The sequence below is a fragment of the Danio aesculapii genome, chromosome 10 (genome assembly GCF_903798145.1).
Source record: "Danio aesculapii chromosome 10, fDanAes4.1, whole genome shotgun sequence".
In the NCBI taxonomy this organism is placed as follows: domain Eukaryota; kingdom Metazoa; phylum Chordata; class Actinopteri; order Cypriniformes; family Danionidae; genus Danio; species Danio aesculapii.
In genome coordinates, this window is record NC_079444.1 from 11,901,860 (window position 1) to 11,920,379 (window position 18,520).

Consider the following 18,520-nt stretch of genomic DNA (forward strand, 5'->3'; position numbering starts at 1 on the left):
AAAATGGTGTGTTTTCATTTGAGGCTTTGGAATGAACAGCAGCTTTTTCTGAATGAACTGGATTTTTTTAAATTTATTGAAAGATGACTAGATTTTAATTGGGTTTTATTTTTTTCTTCTTGTGCCATATTATGGTCTGGTTTTGATGTTCATCATGGGCTCAGTCATGATGTTACCATCTTTTCGTCATTCATATTGATCTATTGCGAGACTTAAATGAAATGGCTACATTTCATGATCAGGTTGAACTCTGGGGTCAACTGCTTCTTCCTAACAGGTTTCCCAAATTATGGGATGTGCAATAAAACATCCAATATGCCAAATTTGGTTGATTGTTGCCATAGCAAAAATTTTTTTTGCAATTTTTGCTTTTCAAAATGCATCGCTATTCTCTACTCGAAGTTTGAGCATGCAAAATTCTGTTGGACATGGGGATGCAACGATTATAGATTTTGGTTGTGGGATTATAGTCTGAGGAATAATCACAGTTAATGCAATTATTATGCATTCATTAATTTCAAAACACGACTAGTTTAGGAAATCACATGAAAAATCCTTATATTTTAAAGTGTTATTTATTGCTGTTCAGTAACCAATTAATACAGCACAAAATAATATTAAAAACAAACAATAATGCATTTCTCTTTGGACTTAAACATATTTGGCATTTAAACACAAGAAATAATTTTACACTGAAAAAAAAATGACAGAACAAAATATAAAAAAATAAATTGTATTTGTCTAATGTAAATCTTAGCTAAGTATTTCTCTTTTAAAGAGAACAAGTGTAGTAAAAGTCTGCTGATCCTCTGTTCCTACTTTTTATCAACTATATTACAAAATAGTTTTTTATTTTTATTTATTTTTTTCTCTTTTTGGAGTAAAAATGTCTGTATTCTAGGCATGGGATGATAACCGTTTTCAAGGTATACCTTGAAACCTATATGTATACCTAAATGGTTTAGAAAAAGTCATGGTTTTAAAACCATCAACATTTTCTGCAATACCGTTCCTAAGGTATGTGTACGTTTTTTTTTTTTTTGTTTGTTTTTTATATACTTTTTTGTTTTGTTTTTTAGGACAACATTCAGATAATATCTCCAAAGATGCTGTTTTAAATTAAATAAATGAAGACAGCAGAAGTCAATGATTCATTTGAATTATTTAGCCTGACATGTTTACTGCTCCAAATATTTTAAATGTTTCTCAAAATCAAATATATTGTGTTCAAAAGGGAAAAAAGTTTTAGCTTTTTACCCAGACATTTAAAAAGAGCTCATTTTAAAAGCAGTTATCACAATACCGTGAAACCATGATATTTTTATCCAAGGTTATCATACCATCAGCATCTTATACCAGCCCATGCCTACTATATTCCATACAAAGTATGAAGCTGATTGGTCAGTTTTTGTCATGTGACTTGTAGTGAGGCATTCTTTTTTTAACTGCGCGTCACTCCCAATTTGCGCGTTCAAGCCACGAACTTTTGTGCGTAAAAGAAGCGTTATGTGAACAGCCCTTATTTAATAGCCTCAGCCATAGTTAATCAAATGTGCGTGAGTATTTACCTCTGTGTACAAGCTTGGAACATTAAACTAGCACACAGTTGGCATAACCTTGTGTAGTTGCAGCAGTTTTATTCAGTGCAGAAACGTGGTGTCGAGAAGCCTTTACAATGAATTAACTGTGACAAATTAAAGCCCAGTTAGTAGCGAAATCAGGTAATTGGTGTAAAACACTACAAGTCTGTGCACATACGGTCCTGTAGTCAAGCATTGTTTTTTTGGTGGCCAAGTACTTGCTGATAGACTCAGCTGAATTCTCATCATCATTACACAGCGTCAAACACTATTGCTGTGTAAATGAATGGTCAAAATGATTAAAGGCTTTATTTGGTTGCATAAATACTCACTATTAAAATGTATAACTTTTTTTAAAACTAGAAGCAGATAACAAAAGTTTAATAAAGTAAACATTCAAATCAGTATGTTGAATGTCCTTTTCTATAAATTATGGAAGCAAAATTGGCAAATGCCTGAAAAAATATATACATATGTTCTGTCTATTGTTGCCAGAGTTGACATTGTTGATCTGGTTTGGTAAATTCTCCAACGGCATTGTCCGGGAGCCGTTAGTGTGATGAAGAAATACAGGTGGAGTGATGTAATTGAGAGTGTCTTTAAGAACTCGGATGACACCTAGTTTCAGTCGCCAGGTGTGGGGATCGTGTGAACCTCGCCCGAGTGGAATCCTTCTTCATGTGATTAATTTCCTAGTTCCCTGTAGAGCTCCAGTGTTTCTCATGTGCTGTGTCATCTGACCCGTCGTGATAGGATCTATTTAGTAAAATCGTCTTTATGTAATTCTTTCCTCTTTGCATAAAGTAGAGAAGTTGCACATGGTTCACGCTGGAATGTCACTGAGAGAAAGTTGCTCCATTCTTTTTTTCCAGCAGTGTAGCAATTTTTTGATGACTGACGTACACTGAAGTCTCTTCAAACCCTTGGCACCAAATTCCTGGATTACCATTAAAAAGACTGGATTTTTTCACATGAATATTTTTTGGCGAGACTTGGTAAATCTACGCACACCCAGATGTGCAATTTGTTTGTTCATTGTATGGTTCATTTAAAAGTATATCAAAAGCCTATGTTTCAGGTTTGAATAATTTTTCGTTCTAGTAATTAAAATTAATTTCTGCTAATATTCCAGTTGTTTTTTTGTTTTGTTTTTTTAACCAACCTCACAACCCCCCCCAAAAATTGTACATTTGATGTATGTAAAAGCAGGCATATTCCATCAAATAATTCTTTCTTAGCTTTTTAAATCTATGTAACACGAATTAAAACACCGGGGTCTCGATATTATGTTTACAAGACTTTTTTTTTTATCAAATATTTATGTATATTTTTAAATTTACTAAATATTCCCCACCATGTTTTAATTTTCCAACATTTTTTTTTCTAGACTGCATTTTTATGTTTAAATTAAACAATATGTATATCCAGTGAATTGAAATCATCACTAAAGGTCTTTTGCACACCGAAGTCTGAAATTTTCGTATGCGTTTTTTTTTTTTTTCCGTATTCTTATGCGAAATATTTGTCACATAAACAAACCTTCCACACTGAGTCCGATGTGTATTAACTAATCAATTACGAAAAAACACAAAACATTTCAAAGTCAGTTCAAGCAGTGATGCTTTGTTCTGCGGAATTTTGATGCATTGCTTGTGATATTTCACATATTCACGTACGTTAACAAATCCCGAACAGAGACTGGCTGTTTCTATAAACATAAAATAGATGCCGGCCGCGTTGACCTGTCGAAGCAATAGAACGAAAGTGGACCGTGCTTTCTATTATAATATTTATGGGCAGTACGTCAAATGTATGGACACACACACCATCAAACAGAAGCAGGACAGCAGTGCACCAGTCACTGAATCCAGTCACAGGTTCTCAAGGCCAAATCCGAATTCTATTTTTGTACCCCTACCCCTTCCCCCTTGGCCCTTACAACCGAGGGTTAACGGGAAGGGCTTCAAAATTTACCCCTAAGATTTGGGACAGCACTACAGCACCTGCACATGTCATCATATGTCATCGCGACCTCATGCTTCATGTGAGATCAGACGATCGCCACTGCTGTATTTATTCCAGTTGTGCTATTTTTTTGGTATTTATCTTCAGGAAATCACTGAAGGCATATATTATGTTATCATAACGATACAATGTGGCAATAAGATCGTAACTGTACTATTTACACAGTGGCCATATTCATCAATGTAAACACAAAAAATATAGCAGACACTGTAAGAAGCTCATTCTCAGCCACTAGACTTTTCTGACAGAGTATTTCAGTGTGATCGAGTGACAGAATGTTGTGGGACTGCTATACAGGAGTTATGATTATGGATTATAGATCGTGAAATGTAGTGGTTTTTTTAATTTTATTTTTTTAAAGCATGACGGTAAAATATGAACACGGTTATGAATATATTAAAACATGTTTGTTTGTCGTAAAAATTGGTAATAATGACAAAAAAAGTACTAATTTGTGGAGCTCCTTACTTCAGGGTTTAGCAACACTGGCGCTGTGGCTGGTGTATTCTGGGAAATTTTCTTACCCCTTGGTTTCGAGTGTGGTCCTGAAAAATCTTCGCTCGAAGGCCTATTCACCCCTTCCCCTTAGCCCTACCCTTCAAGCTAAAGAGAATTGGGACACCCCTACCCCTTGGCGTGCTCGTGCAAAACGAGGGGTAAGGGGAAGGCCTAAGGGGTAGAATTGGGATTGGGCCCAACTGTCTGCAAAATTCTGTCTTTATTTTATGCGCTGTGTTTGTCAGTCTTTAGCTCATCTTTAGCTCAGTTGATGGCATTTGTATTTAGTTTTTCGCTTGTACGGTGGCTCTGAACTGTCAAAACATCTCTCAAAGCACTTTTTTGGATGCGAAAAGTGAAAAAAAAAAACTAATTCCACTGTTTTATGATGAATTTTTATGACTAATGAAAGTTTTGAAGGCAGTGTGTACGACTGACACAATGTGAGGTCTAATTTATTTTTTAACGTGCGAAAATTTTGAATTCAGTGTGCAATAACCTTTACGAAGTTATGGTTTACTAAGAGTTTTGCCAAAAATGTCAAATTTAGGGACAATAGCTATGTTTCCATCCACCTATTTTTATGCACAATTTAAATTTATGCATATAAATGGTTGATGGAAATGTCAAGATGTGCATACATTTTGAAAATGCGCATAACAAAGTATGATAAACCTTTTTAATCTTATAATAAAAATGAGCATAAACTGCGATAGAAACACTTTTACCGAACAAACTCCAGTATGCGCATTAAAAATGTCATGCGATTTGGTTATAAGAGATCATGTGATGATAAAAATGTTTGTGAATAGACCAGCCAGCAGGCTGACCACATTGTAAAACTTCTGAAACATTGTTATGGTCATTCTAAAACGTCTTAACAATTTTAGTGTTGGTATATTATTAATTACCTCCAGAATTGTCAAGAGCATCTGTGCTCCACGTTTCACACCTTAAATGCCACCACGTGTTCATTGCGTGTCGGCATGAGGTGCAAGTAATTTATTAAATAAAGAATAGACTCCCTCAGTTTCTCCTACCGAAGCAAGTTCCATTTTAACTTTGGATATTTGGTGCCAGTTAATCAGAAAGTGACCATTTTATTTCTCTTTGACTCATTAGATGGAAACATTGGTTTATGTTAAGTTAATGTTTTATTTCTTATTCTGTTTTATATACAGTATGTCAAAATCCATGACATTCTGTGTTATACATTGAATCACATTTATTTTTCTGTATTTTCCACATAACAGGAAATCATCGGGCTCCAGCATAAATAACAGCATATGAAGCATAAATGTTCACCTACATTGACCATCAAAGCTCCACACAAACAATGCATGTCCATTCACACGTCTTAAGTTTACTAATACTTAGTGGTATGACATTGGCAAACACCATGCTTAAACTGAAATGAACAAGAATATCTGATTCATTATACTTCTAGAACACTTCTGAATGATGGTAGTTGTTGCATAAAGTAGCATATATGACCATTTAATGCACCAAGTTTTAGAAGCGTGGCTCCCATATATAAATCATAGTCTTTGTATAAAGGAAGAAATGCATTATAGAAGAGTTTCAGCCTCACAGGGATCAATGTACCATGAGTAATCAAAGGAAATGAATTCCCAATGGTTCATTAAAATGCAGTCATTGTTATTTTTAGGAATTTGGCCTTTTTGCTGTGTTTTTTTTATGGTGCTGGGTAGGAGGTGGTGTGTGTTGTTTTGCCGTTCCTCTAATGGCGTGATGCAGTGAGATGAAACCGTGTCGCCCTTCATAGTTAATAGAGCATGAGATAAGCCAACACCTCCAGCAGGAGCGTCTCTCACATCAACTATGCTGAAGAGCTGCTTCCAGAGCTTCAGAAATCCCCTCACTGACTCATGAGCAGAGCGGAGGAAATGCATTACATATGTGCCAATAGTAGGCTTTGTCTTTTTACTTGCTTAACAATTTGTAGGACATCAAGAAGGACTAGTTCCTTCATTCCTTGTTACAACTTTAGATATTTTGTAAAGCTTTTATTTTTAAATTTCTAGTTCCTTGCCTGGTTTAGGCCTGTCATTTATAAATACAGTTGAAGTCAGAATTATTAGCCCCCCTTCAAATCTTTTTTTCTTTTTTAAATATTTCCCAAATGATGTTTAAAAGAGCAAGGAAGTTTTCACAGTATGTCTGATAATATTTTTTCCTTTTTGGAGAAAGTTTTATTTGTTTTATTTCGGCTAGAATAAAAGCAGTTTTGAATTTTTTAAAAAACATTTTAAGGTCAATATTAGCAGCCCCTTTTAACTATTTTTTTTCCCCAAATAGTCTATAGAACAAACCATCATTATACAATAACTTGCCTTAATTACCCTAACCTGCCTAGTTAACCTAATTAACCTAGTTAAGCCTTTAAATGTCACTTTAAGCTGTATAGAAGTGTCTTGAAAAATATCTAGTCAAATATTATTTACTGTCATCATGGCGAAGATAAAATAAATCCGTTATTAGAAATGAGTTATTAAAACTATTATGTTTAGAAATGTGTAGAAAAAAAATCTTCTCTCTGTTAAACAGAAATTGGGGGGGGGGGAAAAGTAATTCAGGGGGGCTAATAATTCTGACTTAAACTGTACATATGACACTGAAAGCACAAGTCCTTATCTTAGGCAGCGTTTACACCAGTGTGTTTTCTGTTTAAAACTGTATTGCTGAATGAAATCGCTTCTCGTCCAGACTTGTGTTTTACTATGTTTCAGGTGAACTATCTTTGTCCGATGATACGTGAACATTTACATTCACTGTGCATGCAGATATTTTATCAGGTTCTGTACTTGTGTAATTGTGAGGTTTGATGAATCAGAGAATGATATGTTATAGTCCAGAAGACAATGTATAGCTGCGTTTTTTAGTCTGTTTTAGTTCATCTACTGAAACTAAACACCAGTGTTTCCAAACTAAAATGGGAACTTAGGTGTTTTTAAAATACTCTGTTTTTCTAGGTCGAAGATGTAAGGGTGCTTTCACACCTGTAGATCGATTGTTATGTTCTGAAACAGGGATTAAAATAGTTACATTGTTGCTTTTTTTCTTGCTGCGTTTCGCAAAGTTTCTAAACGGACCAAAATTATTAAAACAAGTCACGTGCGAGTAAACTGTCCTCACATTGGTCAGAGTTTGGTTTATTTTCCAGAATTCCACTCAGCTGTCATAAGTCGTTATTTTAATTTATGACGATGTGAAATGCGACTTTATAAGCAAAAAGGTGCGCTTTAATTTTGAATGACACCCACGGACATCACCACCATATCAGAGATCAGTGTATATAAACTGAGATCGCATATGAACTGGTAGCCAATTAAGAAACGAAGTAAGACTTTTTTGGGGTGGAACATCCATTTGACAAATATCCGTTAAATCAATTATTAGTTTCTATAATATTTTTCATAATTGTCTTCATACAGCTGAGATTTTAGTTTAGTCTCTGTTAATCATTTAGTCTTCTACATTAATCTGTGTGATAACTGTCTAAATATCTGCAGAATAATCAGCTTGCCTAATATATATTATTTTGTCATGCTTGGAAATAACAATTTTTCATTTAGCTTCTAGTTTCTCGTCGTCGTCTTTTTTTCACATCACTGACTCGCATCACATTTTGCATTGGCTTTAGCTTGAGATGTGGTTTGACATTTACAAGAAAGTGCCAGCAGTGATGTTTTGGCAGTCAAGATAGACAAACTTATCAGAACCAAACATGCTCTGACAGCTTTTAATGGCTGCGTCTGCCTTGGAAGCCTCCCGCTGGTTCTGTAAAAAGCTGGCAAGTGTGTTAGGAAAGACTCCAGACCCTTCAGACAGGAGCAGATAGGAAGTGCAGTTTCTGAGAACCAGAGGCTTCCAGAAAATGGAACAAATTGGCAGAAATTAAACATCTATATAAATATTCAGGTCCATCTACATAAATGTATACGCTTCAACTTCACCTGAGCCCTGTACCATCAAAACAAGACAAACTTGAATAGTTCACAGTAAGAATTTGAACTTGAGAGGGTTTTTAAGCAGTGCTGCGACATCTAGGAATGTTTTAATGTTTACGTCCAAAAACTGAGCTAGAGACATGCTTGTAGGTTGTAACTTCATGTTACCCTGATGATGGAGTCCTATAAACTTCAAGCGCTATGATACTTTCTTCTTTATTCAAAGTATGACAAGTGTTTGAAGTTGACAGTAGTGACCCTGCAGTAACTTTGGAAACTAAACCAGTTGGATCACCTGCCTTGCTGCGGTACATAGATAAACTATTAGCTGCCAGTCAAACTGCAAACAAACAGTTGATCCCTGTTTGAAATATCACACCGTCCAACAGCATGCATTAGTGCTGCGGCCTTCATTTGGTTATAATTGGTCATTTGCAAATAGAGAAACCAACATTTGACTCAACAGATCAGCCTCGTTCGCATTTCTTCTTGTAGTTAATTTTTTGTAATTGTGTCAAAGCCAACTGTATTTTCACACATGCAGGAAATTCTCAGAAAGCAAGCATATCTATAGTGCAATATCTATAAACTTGCGGAAGTCTTTTTTTGTGCATTGTTTCATTAATCTACACTGAACTGTGGTTTTAGATTTTTAAATTATTATATTTTAGTGGTTTTCACCTTTTTATTTGATAGGAATACATGAGGAGCAGAGAGAGGGGTTGGGAAAGATCGGCAAAGGACCTCGAGCTGGGAATCGAACCCTGCTCACCGTGAGCACCTCAGTGCTACATGCCGGCGCACTTTAACACTAGACTATTGGCCCAGAGTTATTATGCATTATTATTAGAGTTTGGATTTCAGCTGAAAAGAAACAAACAAGTCTGTGTTGATCTAATTTTACAGTATATCTACTCTTTAGACTTTCTCTTATGTATCGTGAATTCTAAGAATTTTAGGGGAAAAATGGTGTATGATTTAGGGCTGAACAATATATCGTTTCAGCTTCATTATCGCAATGTGATCATTCGCAATAGTCACATCGCGGGTATACGCAATGTTGAGTCTGGATTACAATTGATCATTTACCAAGTGTTTTTGACGCCTGTGACTGAGGGTTTTAAAAGCATTCAGGAGTAAGAAAGTGTAACTTCGACAAATTAATAATGATTGTTTGTAAAGTGAAGACTAAGCATTATTATTTTACATTTGATTTTCAATTACTGTATAACTGAATACAGTTCGACTTTTCTTTATTGATTTTCTCTATGCTTCTTGATCATTTTATATAGTTTATGCACTCCTATATACAGAATAGTCCCAATCAATAAAATGTTAAATTCTTTCCAAATAGTTATTCAACTCATAGTGAAATTGTTTTCATATCGCAATATAATTGCAGAATAAAAAAATATTGCAATGTTAGATATTTGCAATATCACGCAGCCCTAGTGTGATTTAGAATCTTGTTAGCTGTGCTTTGATTTTGAGCGAGCAGGTCTTGTATATCTTTTTTCTCCATATGAATTTTATTTTAACGCAATTTATTTTATCTTATTATGTCTTGTTTATTTTTTTTTTTTACCCTGAATTTATTTTTCTCACTTATTATTTTCTGGATACTTTTTTTTTTACTTCTATTTTTCTGGATTTTAATGTCTTGTCTTGTCCTCCTTATCGTTGTTGTTTTTATCCTGAATTCATTTTTCTCACTTTTTTCTGGATACTTTTTTTACTTCTATTTTTCTGGATTTTAATGTCTTGTCTTGTCCTCCTTATCGTTGTTGTTTTTATCCTGAATTCATTTTTCTCACTTTTTTCTGGATACTTTTTTTTTTTACTTCTATTTTTCTGGATTTTAATGTCTTGTCTTGTCCTCCTTATCGTTGTTGTTTTTATCCTGAATTCATTTTTCTCACTTTTTTCTGGATACTTTTTTTACTTCTATTTTTCTGGATTTTAATGTCTTGTCTTGTCTTACCTTATCTTATTTGTTTTTATCCTGAATTCATTTTTCTCACTTTTTTCTGGATACTTTTTTTACTTCTATTTTTCTGGATTTTAATGTCTTGTCTTGTCTTACCTTATCTTATTTGTTTTTATCCTGAATTCATTTTTCTCACTTTTTTCTGGATACTTTTTTTACTTCTATTTTTCTGGATTTTAATGTCTTGTCTTGTCTTACCTTATCTTATTTGTTTTTATCCTGAATTCATTTTTCTCACTTATTATTTTTTGGATAATTTTTTTACTTCTATTTTTCTGGATTTTAATGTCTTGTCTTACCTTATCTTTGTTTTTATCCTGAATTCATTTTTCTCACTTATTATTTTTTGGATACTTTTTTTTTAATTAGATTTTTCTGGATTTTAATGTCTTGTCTTGTCTTGTCCTCCTTATCTTTGTTGTTTTTATCCTGAATTCATTTTTCTCACTTATTATTTTTTGGATACTTTTTTTTACTTAGATTTTTCTGGATTTTAATGTCTTGTCTTATTTCAATTTATTTGTTTTTATTCAAAATTCCTTTTTCTCACTTATTTTCTGGATTCCTTTTTTTAATTAGAAATTTCTGGATTGTAGTGGTTGAATAAATTACTAATTTACTAATAAAAAGGCTGCAATTTTTACAATATCTGAAATACGATTTATGTTCTGTTGAAATTTCTTCAAATAAAACCATTTTTAACAGGTTGTGAAGGTCCTTGATTTTATTTTTATGCATAAATGATGGCTATAGTTTTTCTCCAATAAAATGGTAAAATTGACTATCAGAATAGCTGTGGAGTAGGGCTGCATAATATATCATTTGAGCATCGATATCGCAATGTGTGAATCCACAATAGTCGCATCAGGATTAGATTATTTGTTAAAGATAAAGAGATATTATTATTATTTTTAAATAATGTATACAACGACAACCATGTTATTTTATGTGTAATTGTTCAATTTCTGCACCTGAATACTGTTTGAATCTCCAGAAAACCATAAAGCACTGTTTATTTCACTTTTATCTTTGCTTTTGTTGTATTTGTATATGCTTTTTTTAATGATTTATGTACTGCATGCATAGAAAATTCTTTCTAAATAGAGCTATTCACATTATTTGTTGAAATTGTATTTATATTGCAATAACAAAATGTTTGATTTTTTATTTTTTTTTTCAATATCGTGCAGTCGTATGTGGAGGTTGCATTTTAGTGGAGTGGTTATTGATAACCCTTAAATTCTTTTTAATCCAGGACTGTTTTGACAAATACGTTATTGTCTAATCACACATCTGATAATGAATGACTCACTCGATAATGAATACCTCAATAAAAGAAAATTCACTTGTTAATACTGTTTTTGGATGCTTTTCGTTTAATGATTCCCCAAATGTTCCCTTTTAAAGATGCTTCCCTGGAGGGCTGCACAATATATCGTTTCAGCATCGAAATCACAATGTGCACATCCACAATAGTCACATCACATGATCGGCAATGTTCAATGATCGGAAAATGTTCTGAATTATAGTTGACCGGAAGCCACAGAATTGCATTTAAATACTGTATTTATATGGAATTTCTACCATATATGCAACTTTTTTTCCCACTTAGAATTTTTGTCTTGTTTCTAATCCAAATGTCTACACTTCTAAGTGGAAATAATATTATTTTACTTGCCCCAGTGGCAGATATTTTAGCTTGTTTTAAGGAAAAACTCTTAATTTTGACTTATTTTTTTTCTGAAGTTGGAAACAAAACAATATTTTACTCCATCTAAGAATTTGAAGATAGGTCAGAAACACCATTTGTGCATTGTGATTAAACAATTTATTACCTGAATACTGTTAACACCACAGAAAACCATCAAATAGAGCTATTCAAACTATCTTGTAAAACTGTATTCATATCACAATATTTACTGCATAGAAATTCAATATCGCAATATCAAATTTTGGCAGGTCATTCCGCTGTGGCGACTCCTGATTTATAAAGGGACTAAGCGGAAAAGAAAATGAATGAATGAATATCACATTTTTTTCAATATCGCACAGCCCTACTTCCCAGCATCCCATAAAATCCCCTCTGAAATTCACCATCCCATGCAAAGGAAGGAACATGAACATCCTCTTCATACAGATTTTGTCTCCTGCTTTATATGTAATGCACGATGTTATTTATAAAAAGCTGACATCCATGATTTTCTCTTTTCAGCCGTCTGCATCTCAACAAGAAGACCCCAGACAAGGTGCCATACAGCAAACTGGCTGGTGTTTCGCTGCTGAAGCCCCTCAAGGGTGTGGACCCCAATCTAATAAACAATCTCGAGACATTTTTTGAGCTGGACTATCCCAAGGTACCGTCCTATAAACTGTTTGACCCTCATCTAGCTTGAGCTGCTGCAGACAGCCAGGAGGTTTTTATTATATGTGTTAGAAACTTCCAGACGCACATTCTGACCTGCACTATATAACCTGCTAATACTGTGTGAGCTGTTGTTTCTGTCAGTGTTTAGGCTAAATGTTAAGGTCTGGAATTCCAAAGCATCCAGAATTTATTTGTGCTTCCCCTGCCATATTAGGGGAATCAAGATTCCAATGCTTAATTATTAAATTGTTAAAATGACTATAATTAATGAACCATTCTTAAGAATAAGATATGATGTGTTCTTTAAAGAAGTGTACTTGTATTATGAGGCTATTGTCATTCTGGCATTATATGATGAGTGGCATGGCCTTAAATTAGGGTCAGACGGAATCTGCAGACATTTTTTGCTATTTCTGCGGAGAATTGTGTATAAAATCTGCGGATTTGTGCAGAATTATTTTGGGAGTATCAAAACTAAAACCTTAATATATTAAATAAAAAATAATACCTTTTTAACTTTTATTTAATGTTTACAATACAATTTGGTAAACAAAGCAAGTCTCTCATATAATATATCGACTAAAATACAAAAAATATTACTTTACAAACTGTATTGTAAATAATTCATATCAATATTTTCATATTAGTCAATAATAATACTGTAATTAATGTAAAAACTGAATAAATATAAATTTTCACACATTCACACAAAGTAAATAAACAGAATCAATGATGGGCTAAAAATCTGTGGAATTCTGCAGAATTTTGCGCTTGCAGATTCCATGTGAGCCTACCTTAAAATGACTATAATATTGTTTAACGCAATATATCGTACGACAAAAAATAGATATTGCGACAGGCCTAATGGAATATATACTCCCAGTGAGAGAAATATGATGCATCAACTAGATGGCAATCGGAAAATAATCTGCAGGGCCTAGTTAATGTCAATGAATCACACTGTTAGCCACAGTTCTGCTCTTCGTGTCAAGTGTGTGACACTATAACCGCAACATGCATTCAGCCAAGGCCTGTTTGAACTAACAGCTATGTGGATTGTCAACTGCAAGACTTTTAACAGGTTCCACAGATGCAAATCTATCATAGAAAGTGCTCTCTTTATCACACACACACTCTAAGTGGCATCATTTACATCAATGTGTGTTCAAATAGCCATACTATTTATTTTCAACCATTTGTTTCATTTTAATTCAAACTGAATATAACAGAAAAAGTGTGATCCGAATTAAAAATAACACTTTTAATAGCTTTTCTATTCCCATGTAAACCTAGGACAAACACTGCATTTTAAAACGATGATAACATTTAAGGTCGAAACTCTGGAACAAATGGGTAGCTTTGCACTTTTAAATCTTAAATATTGTCATTAAGTAGAATTTTCAAACTTGTTTTAGCTATGTTATGCTGTATGGGATCATGTGCCCCGTTGACAATTCAGGTTTCATGTGCATATGCATGGCACTTTGATAAAACTATATCTATATAAATAAGTGTATGAAATGGTCTGTGTCTGACAATTTCAAAGGACAGTAATGCTGTGGGGCAGCGAGAACAGATCTTAATAGCAAAGTACATCATCTACTTGTGGTTTTCATGCTTCAGGATGAGGTTTTCAAACAGTGGATCCACGTCTGCCTGAAGTTCACAAGCATCGTGAGGTGTTTGATGAACTGATAGCCGTTTCTACTGAGCAAATACACAGACAGAAAACCGGCTTCTCAAACTGTGCATTACTGAATTCACGATGCAACGTGGCTGTTCAGACTCACACTGACACAAGGAGTCATGGTCTTTTAATGACAGCAGTAAATAACTGTACTACTATTTGAACTGTACAACCGTTTGTGAATTAACATTTATATTTTAATTATTTTTAACGTATAACATTTTTATTCACAAACTGTGAAGCTTTTTTCACTGCAATGTGTCTTAATGGGCTTCTGGAAGAACATTTCCTGAGCCTCTTAGTATGGAAAGTCAGAAATGTCTGGCCCATTTATTGAGACATTTATTAAACGTGTCTCTTATAAAAATTTAGATGTGAACATGTCATGGCCAGAAGCAGCTTTACAGAAAATAATTCATCTATTCATTTTACTTCAGCTTAGAGCCTTATTTATCAGGAGTCACCAAAGCAGAATGAACCGCCACAGAAACATTACAAACAATACAATTTGAAAGATGAAAATTAGCTAAAATGCACATCTATAAATCTAATGCTTGTTTACTAAGAGGAAACAGGCTCATAAAGTACTACTAATAGCATTGAGTGTATTACAAGAAGTTATAATATTAAATATTTATGTTAAAGTTTTATCTAATAATTCCAGCCAGCTTTTAGAGGACTTGCAATATTGTCAAAACACAGAACTTTCAGTTGTTATATGTAAAAAGGCCTGAATACATGCAGGACCATTCAAATAATTTGCTGGTCTCCAACTATGGACAGCAGATCACTCAATGAGAGAGATAGAGGGATTTGCACTCGCGATGTCTTTACTACTCTATTCATTTAACCTAACAAATGTAATGCTTAGACCATGACTGTGGCTCTCGCGATCTGTTCCCTTGTTTCTTCACTCTCGTCGCCATGATTTCCGGCTATTTTAATTAATTTTGGGGGATCATGGAGCCGGTATGAATTTGCGGAAGACACGCAGAGCATCTGGAGTGGTCATAACTATAGGAGATAGCTCCGCTCGCATTACAGCATGTGATGTGTGCCATGTATCTGAAAAGCAGGGAGGAATGTGGGATGCAATTGAGGACCAGGCCGTAGATGCGCAATTTCCGGGAGATTATCATTTGTTTGCGGTCATCCGGGAGTCTCTTTGCATTTGCGGGAGACTCTCGGAACTTCCGGGAGACTTGGGATGTCTGCATCTGTATATATTTTAGCTGCAGTGACGTGAGCGCAGAACAGAAATGACATGCTGATGTGTAAATAAGATATTACAAACGGCTGTTTAGCTTGTTTATTAAAAGAAGTTGTGATCTGGCGCTATATAGATAATACAATTAACGTGCCTTCAAGGGGGGCAGGTACAGCCGTTGGGAGGGCGGGGCACCCCCTTTATATAATGGTAGGGGAAACACTGTGTTTTGTCTAAAGTGAAAGTTCACAGTTTCAGAGGGGTTCTCTGTTTATGTCCTCAAATTGAGAGCATCAGAAAACCCTTGCTTTTTAGGAGAGTGTTTAATAAAGAAGTAGCATCCCCAGATACACACAATAGTAAAATAAGATTTTAAATAAGCAGACATGGCAACTGGTGCAAAAGAATTTTCTATCACCAAATCCAATAAATAAATCATAAATATTAATGTGTGTGAAAACAAGAGATTGCTGGATTCACTGTTTGGCTTGCAGTCAATAAAATGAATTGATTTTTTTCCTTGAATTTTCTTGAAGTTCAGCAATGATGAACTAAAAGCATTGTAAATATTACTAATTACTGCCACGTCCATATCGCCCTGCAGCCCAAGACTGGTTACTGACTGAAGCTAAGAAGGGCTGAGCCTGGTCAGTACCTGGATGGGAGACCACATGGGAAAACTAGATTGCTGTAGGAAGGGGTGTTAATGAAACCAGCAGGGGAAGCTCAACCTGCGGTCTGTGTGGGTCCTAACGCCCCAGTATTTTGAAGGGGGCACTATACTGTCATTAAAGCACAGTTTTTTGGCTGAGACGTTAAACCGAGGTCCTGACTCTCTGTGGTCATTAAAAATCCTATTGGATGGTGGAGGGCCGTCATGGATGAAAGTGAAGAGCAGGGGTTTGGGGTTGTCGTGAAAGAAAGTGAAGAAGGTTGGGGAGTCGCGGAAGAAAATGAAAGTGAACAGTGGACGGGGGAGGAGGGTGGTTGAGGATGGGGGTTCGGTAAAATGAGGTGCTGGATCAGATTTCAGAGGTGCCGGATCCTGCGTGCTCTGGCACAAATAGCCCTGGTTTTAGGTATATGGCCATACCTGTTAAATGCACTATATAAATACACATTACATTTACAAAGTAGTAAAAACAGCTTGTTTTTGCAAAAAGAGAGAGTCGGTAAACAAAATGATTTAGCTGGTAAATTTAACGTCACTGGCAGGTTTGGCAGAACCTTAGATTTTGGACCTGTTTATACTATTCATACCCTTTCTGCATGAATATGCATTAGCTTTAGCACACATCCTGTTAAAACCACACAGTCAGTAACGTCCGTTTCATCAGATGTTGGGCATCATGACTTCTGAATGAACTCTGCAACGGCTTCCCATCTCTCTAATTCATCCAACACATCCTGCATTTCATGTAGTTCAATTGAGTTTCCAACAAATATGATTAATTTCTGTGAATTCAGATCGTCCGTTTAAATGAATTCATTCAAGTCTTGGAAATGCTAATGAAAATGGTTTGATGAATTTCAGGGTAACACTTTTCACATTAGAATTGCCTTAATTCTTCACAGCGCTGGAAATATTCCAAAGAGATTTATCACATATTTGCTGGAGATTTGACATCTTTACATCCATGATGTGAATCTCCAGTTCCAGCACATCCTGAAGGCGCTCTGTTAGATTGAGATGTGGTATCTGTGGAGGTCATTTGAGTTTAGAGACTGACTGTCATAATCAAGAAACCAGCTTGAGATGATTTGAGCATTGCGACATGCCGCATTATCCTACTGAAAGTAGCGTCACAAGATCGGGTTCACTGTGTTCATAAAGGGAATTGTTGGAAAAAGGCATGATGCATCCATGTTTTCATGTTATTTACACCATATTCTGGCCTGACCATCCTCATGTCCCAGCAGAATTCAAGATTCTTTGGACCAGATGACCTTTCACCAGTCTTCTAATGTCCAGTTTTGTTGAGCCTGTGAGAATTATTTGCTCTTCTCAGCTGACAGGAGTGGTTTTCTGCTGCTGAAGATCATCAAGATTTGATATGTTGTTGTGTTCAGAGATGCTTTTCTGCAGATCTCAGTTGAACCGAATGGTCATTTGAGTTCCTAGCTATGTTTCCTCCAAAGATGCAAGTTTTAACATGTGCACAGTTTCAATATTGTGAAAAACATTTGCAAAATAAAGCACAGTCAAAGAGAACAAAATCGTCACTTACTGATCATCTGGCACCAACTATCAAAAAGGAAATGATTTGCTGTGGTAGTAGAAGCCACTGTGGGCCTTTTTTCCTAAGGAACAAATTATTTGCACCTCAGAAGATGAAATGTAATGAGAGTGCAGTGGCTTTTAAAGGGTCATGAAACCCCCTTCTTTCGGTTCAAGTCTACCTCAGAATTTCAAAAAAATGCTTCATAATAAGTGTGGAGGAGTGGGCGTGGCCAGCAGAGCTGGGGGAAAGAGGGGAGCGAACAACTGTTGTCAGTTGGCTCACAAAATTAGACCCAAACCATGAGGAGACCCATGGTTTTATAGTTTACAAAGTTAAAATGCAAAGACATTAATTTAATGCCCTGCTACATTTGTTATTTGTAATTTCTTATTACCATAACCACAATTTGTTATATCATTATAAAGATAATTATGTAAACACTATAAATGAGGACTTCTCTCCTACTCAATCCCCGGGTCTGAATGCAGACACAGTGGATAGCAGTGCAGCAGGTCTCCTGCCCTGTCTATTCCAACCATTAACTCTGCGGGTAATCTGGAGGATTTTAAACGTAGGCAAACACAGCAGCACGGATATAGGCGATGTGTCTGAATGGTAACGAACTCAACTGATAAAAGACAAAGTCCGCTATCCTCCAATTCTCGTACAGCTCTCTCAACAGAAATGCTTGTTGCAAACCAACAGCTTTGCTGTATCAGTCCTGACAGCATCACGGGTAAACACATGCAACAAACCCAGTGAATCATGGAAACAAACCCATAACGTTATGACCCTTCATGAACGGCTAAATACTGCTTGCTGTATGTGGATGCAGTCTCACCCAGTCATTGGGTCTTGCAGCTTGGCACGTCTGTCTCGCCTACAAGAAGCACGTACTCTCATGAATAATTAAGAAGCAGGGTCTTCTCATAGGATAAGAAAACTCCACTATGAATAATCATAAACGTGTCATCACTT

At 35.3% G+C, this 18,520-nt stretch overlaps 1 protein-coding gene across 1 annotated transcript in view; it reads left to right on the forward strand.

The window, feature by feature from the left end:
* The window catches only part of ugcg (UDP-glucose ceramide glucosyltransferase), a 58,613-nt gene that overhangs the window by 2,575 nt on the left and 37,518 nt on the right, over positions 1 to 18,520 (forward strand). Inside the window, exon 2 of the mRNA XM_056466651.1 lies at positions 12,274 to 12,415. Within this exon, the coding sequence (XP_056322626.1) occupies positions 12,274 to 12,415 (142 nt within the window). The remainder of the gene's footprint in view (positions 1 to 12,273; positions 12,416 to 18,520) is intronic.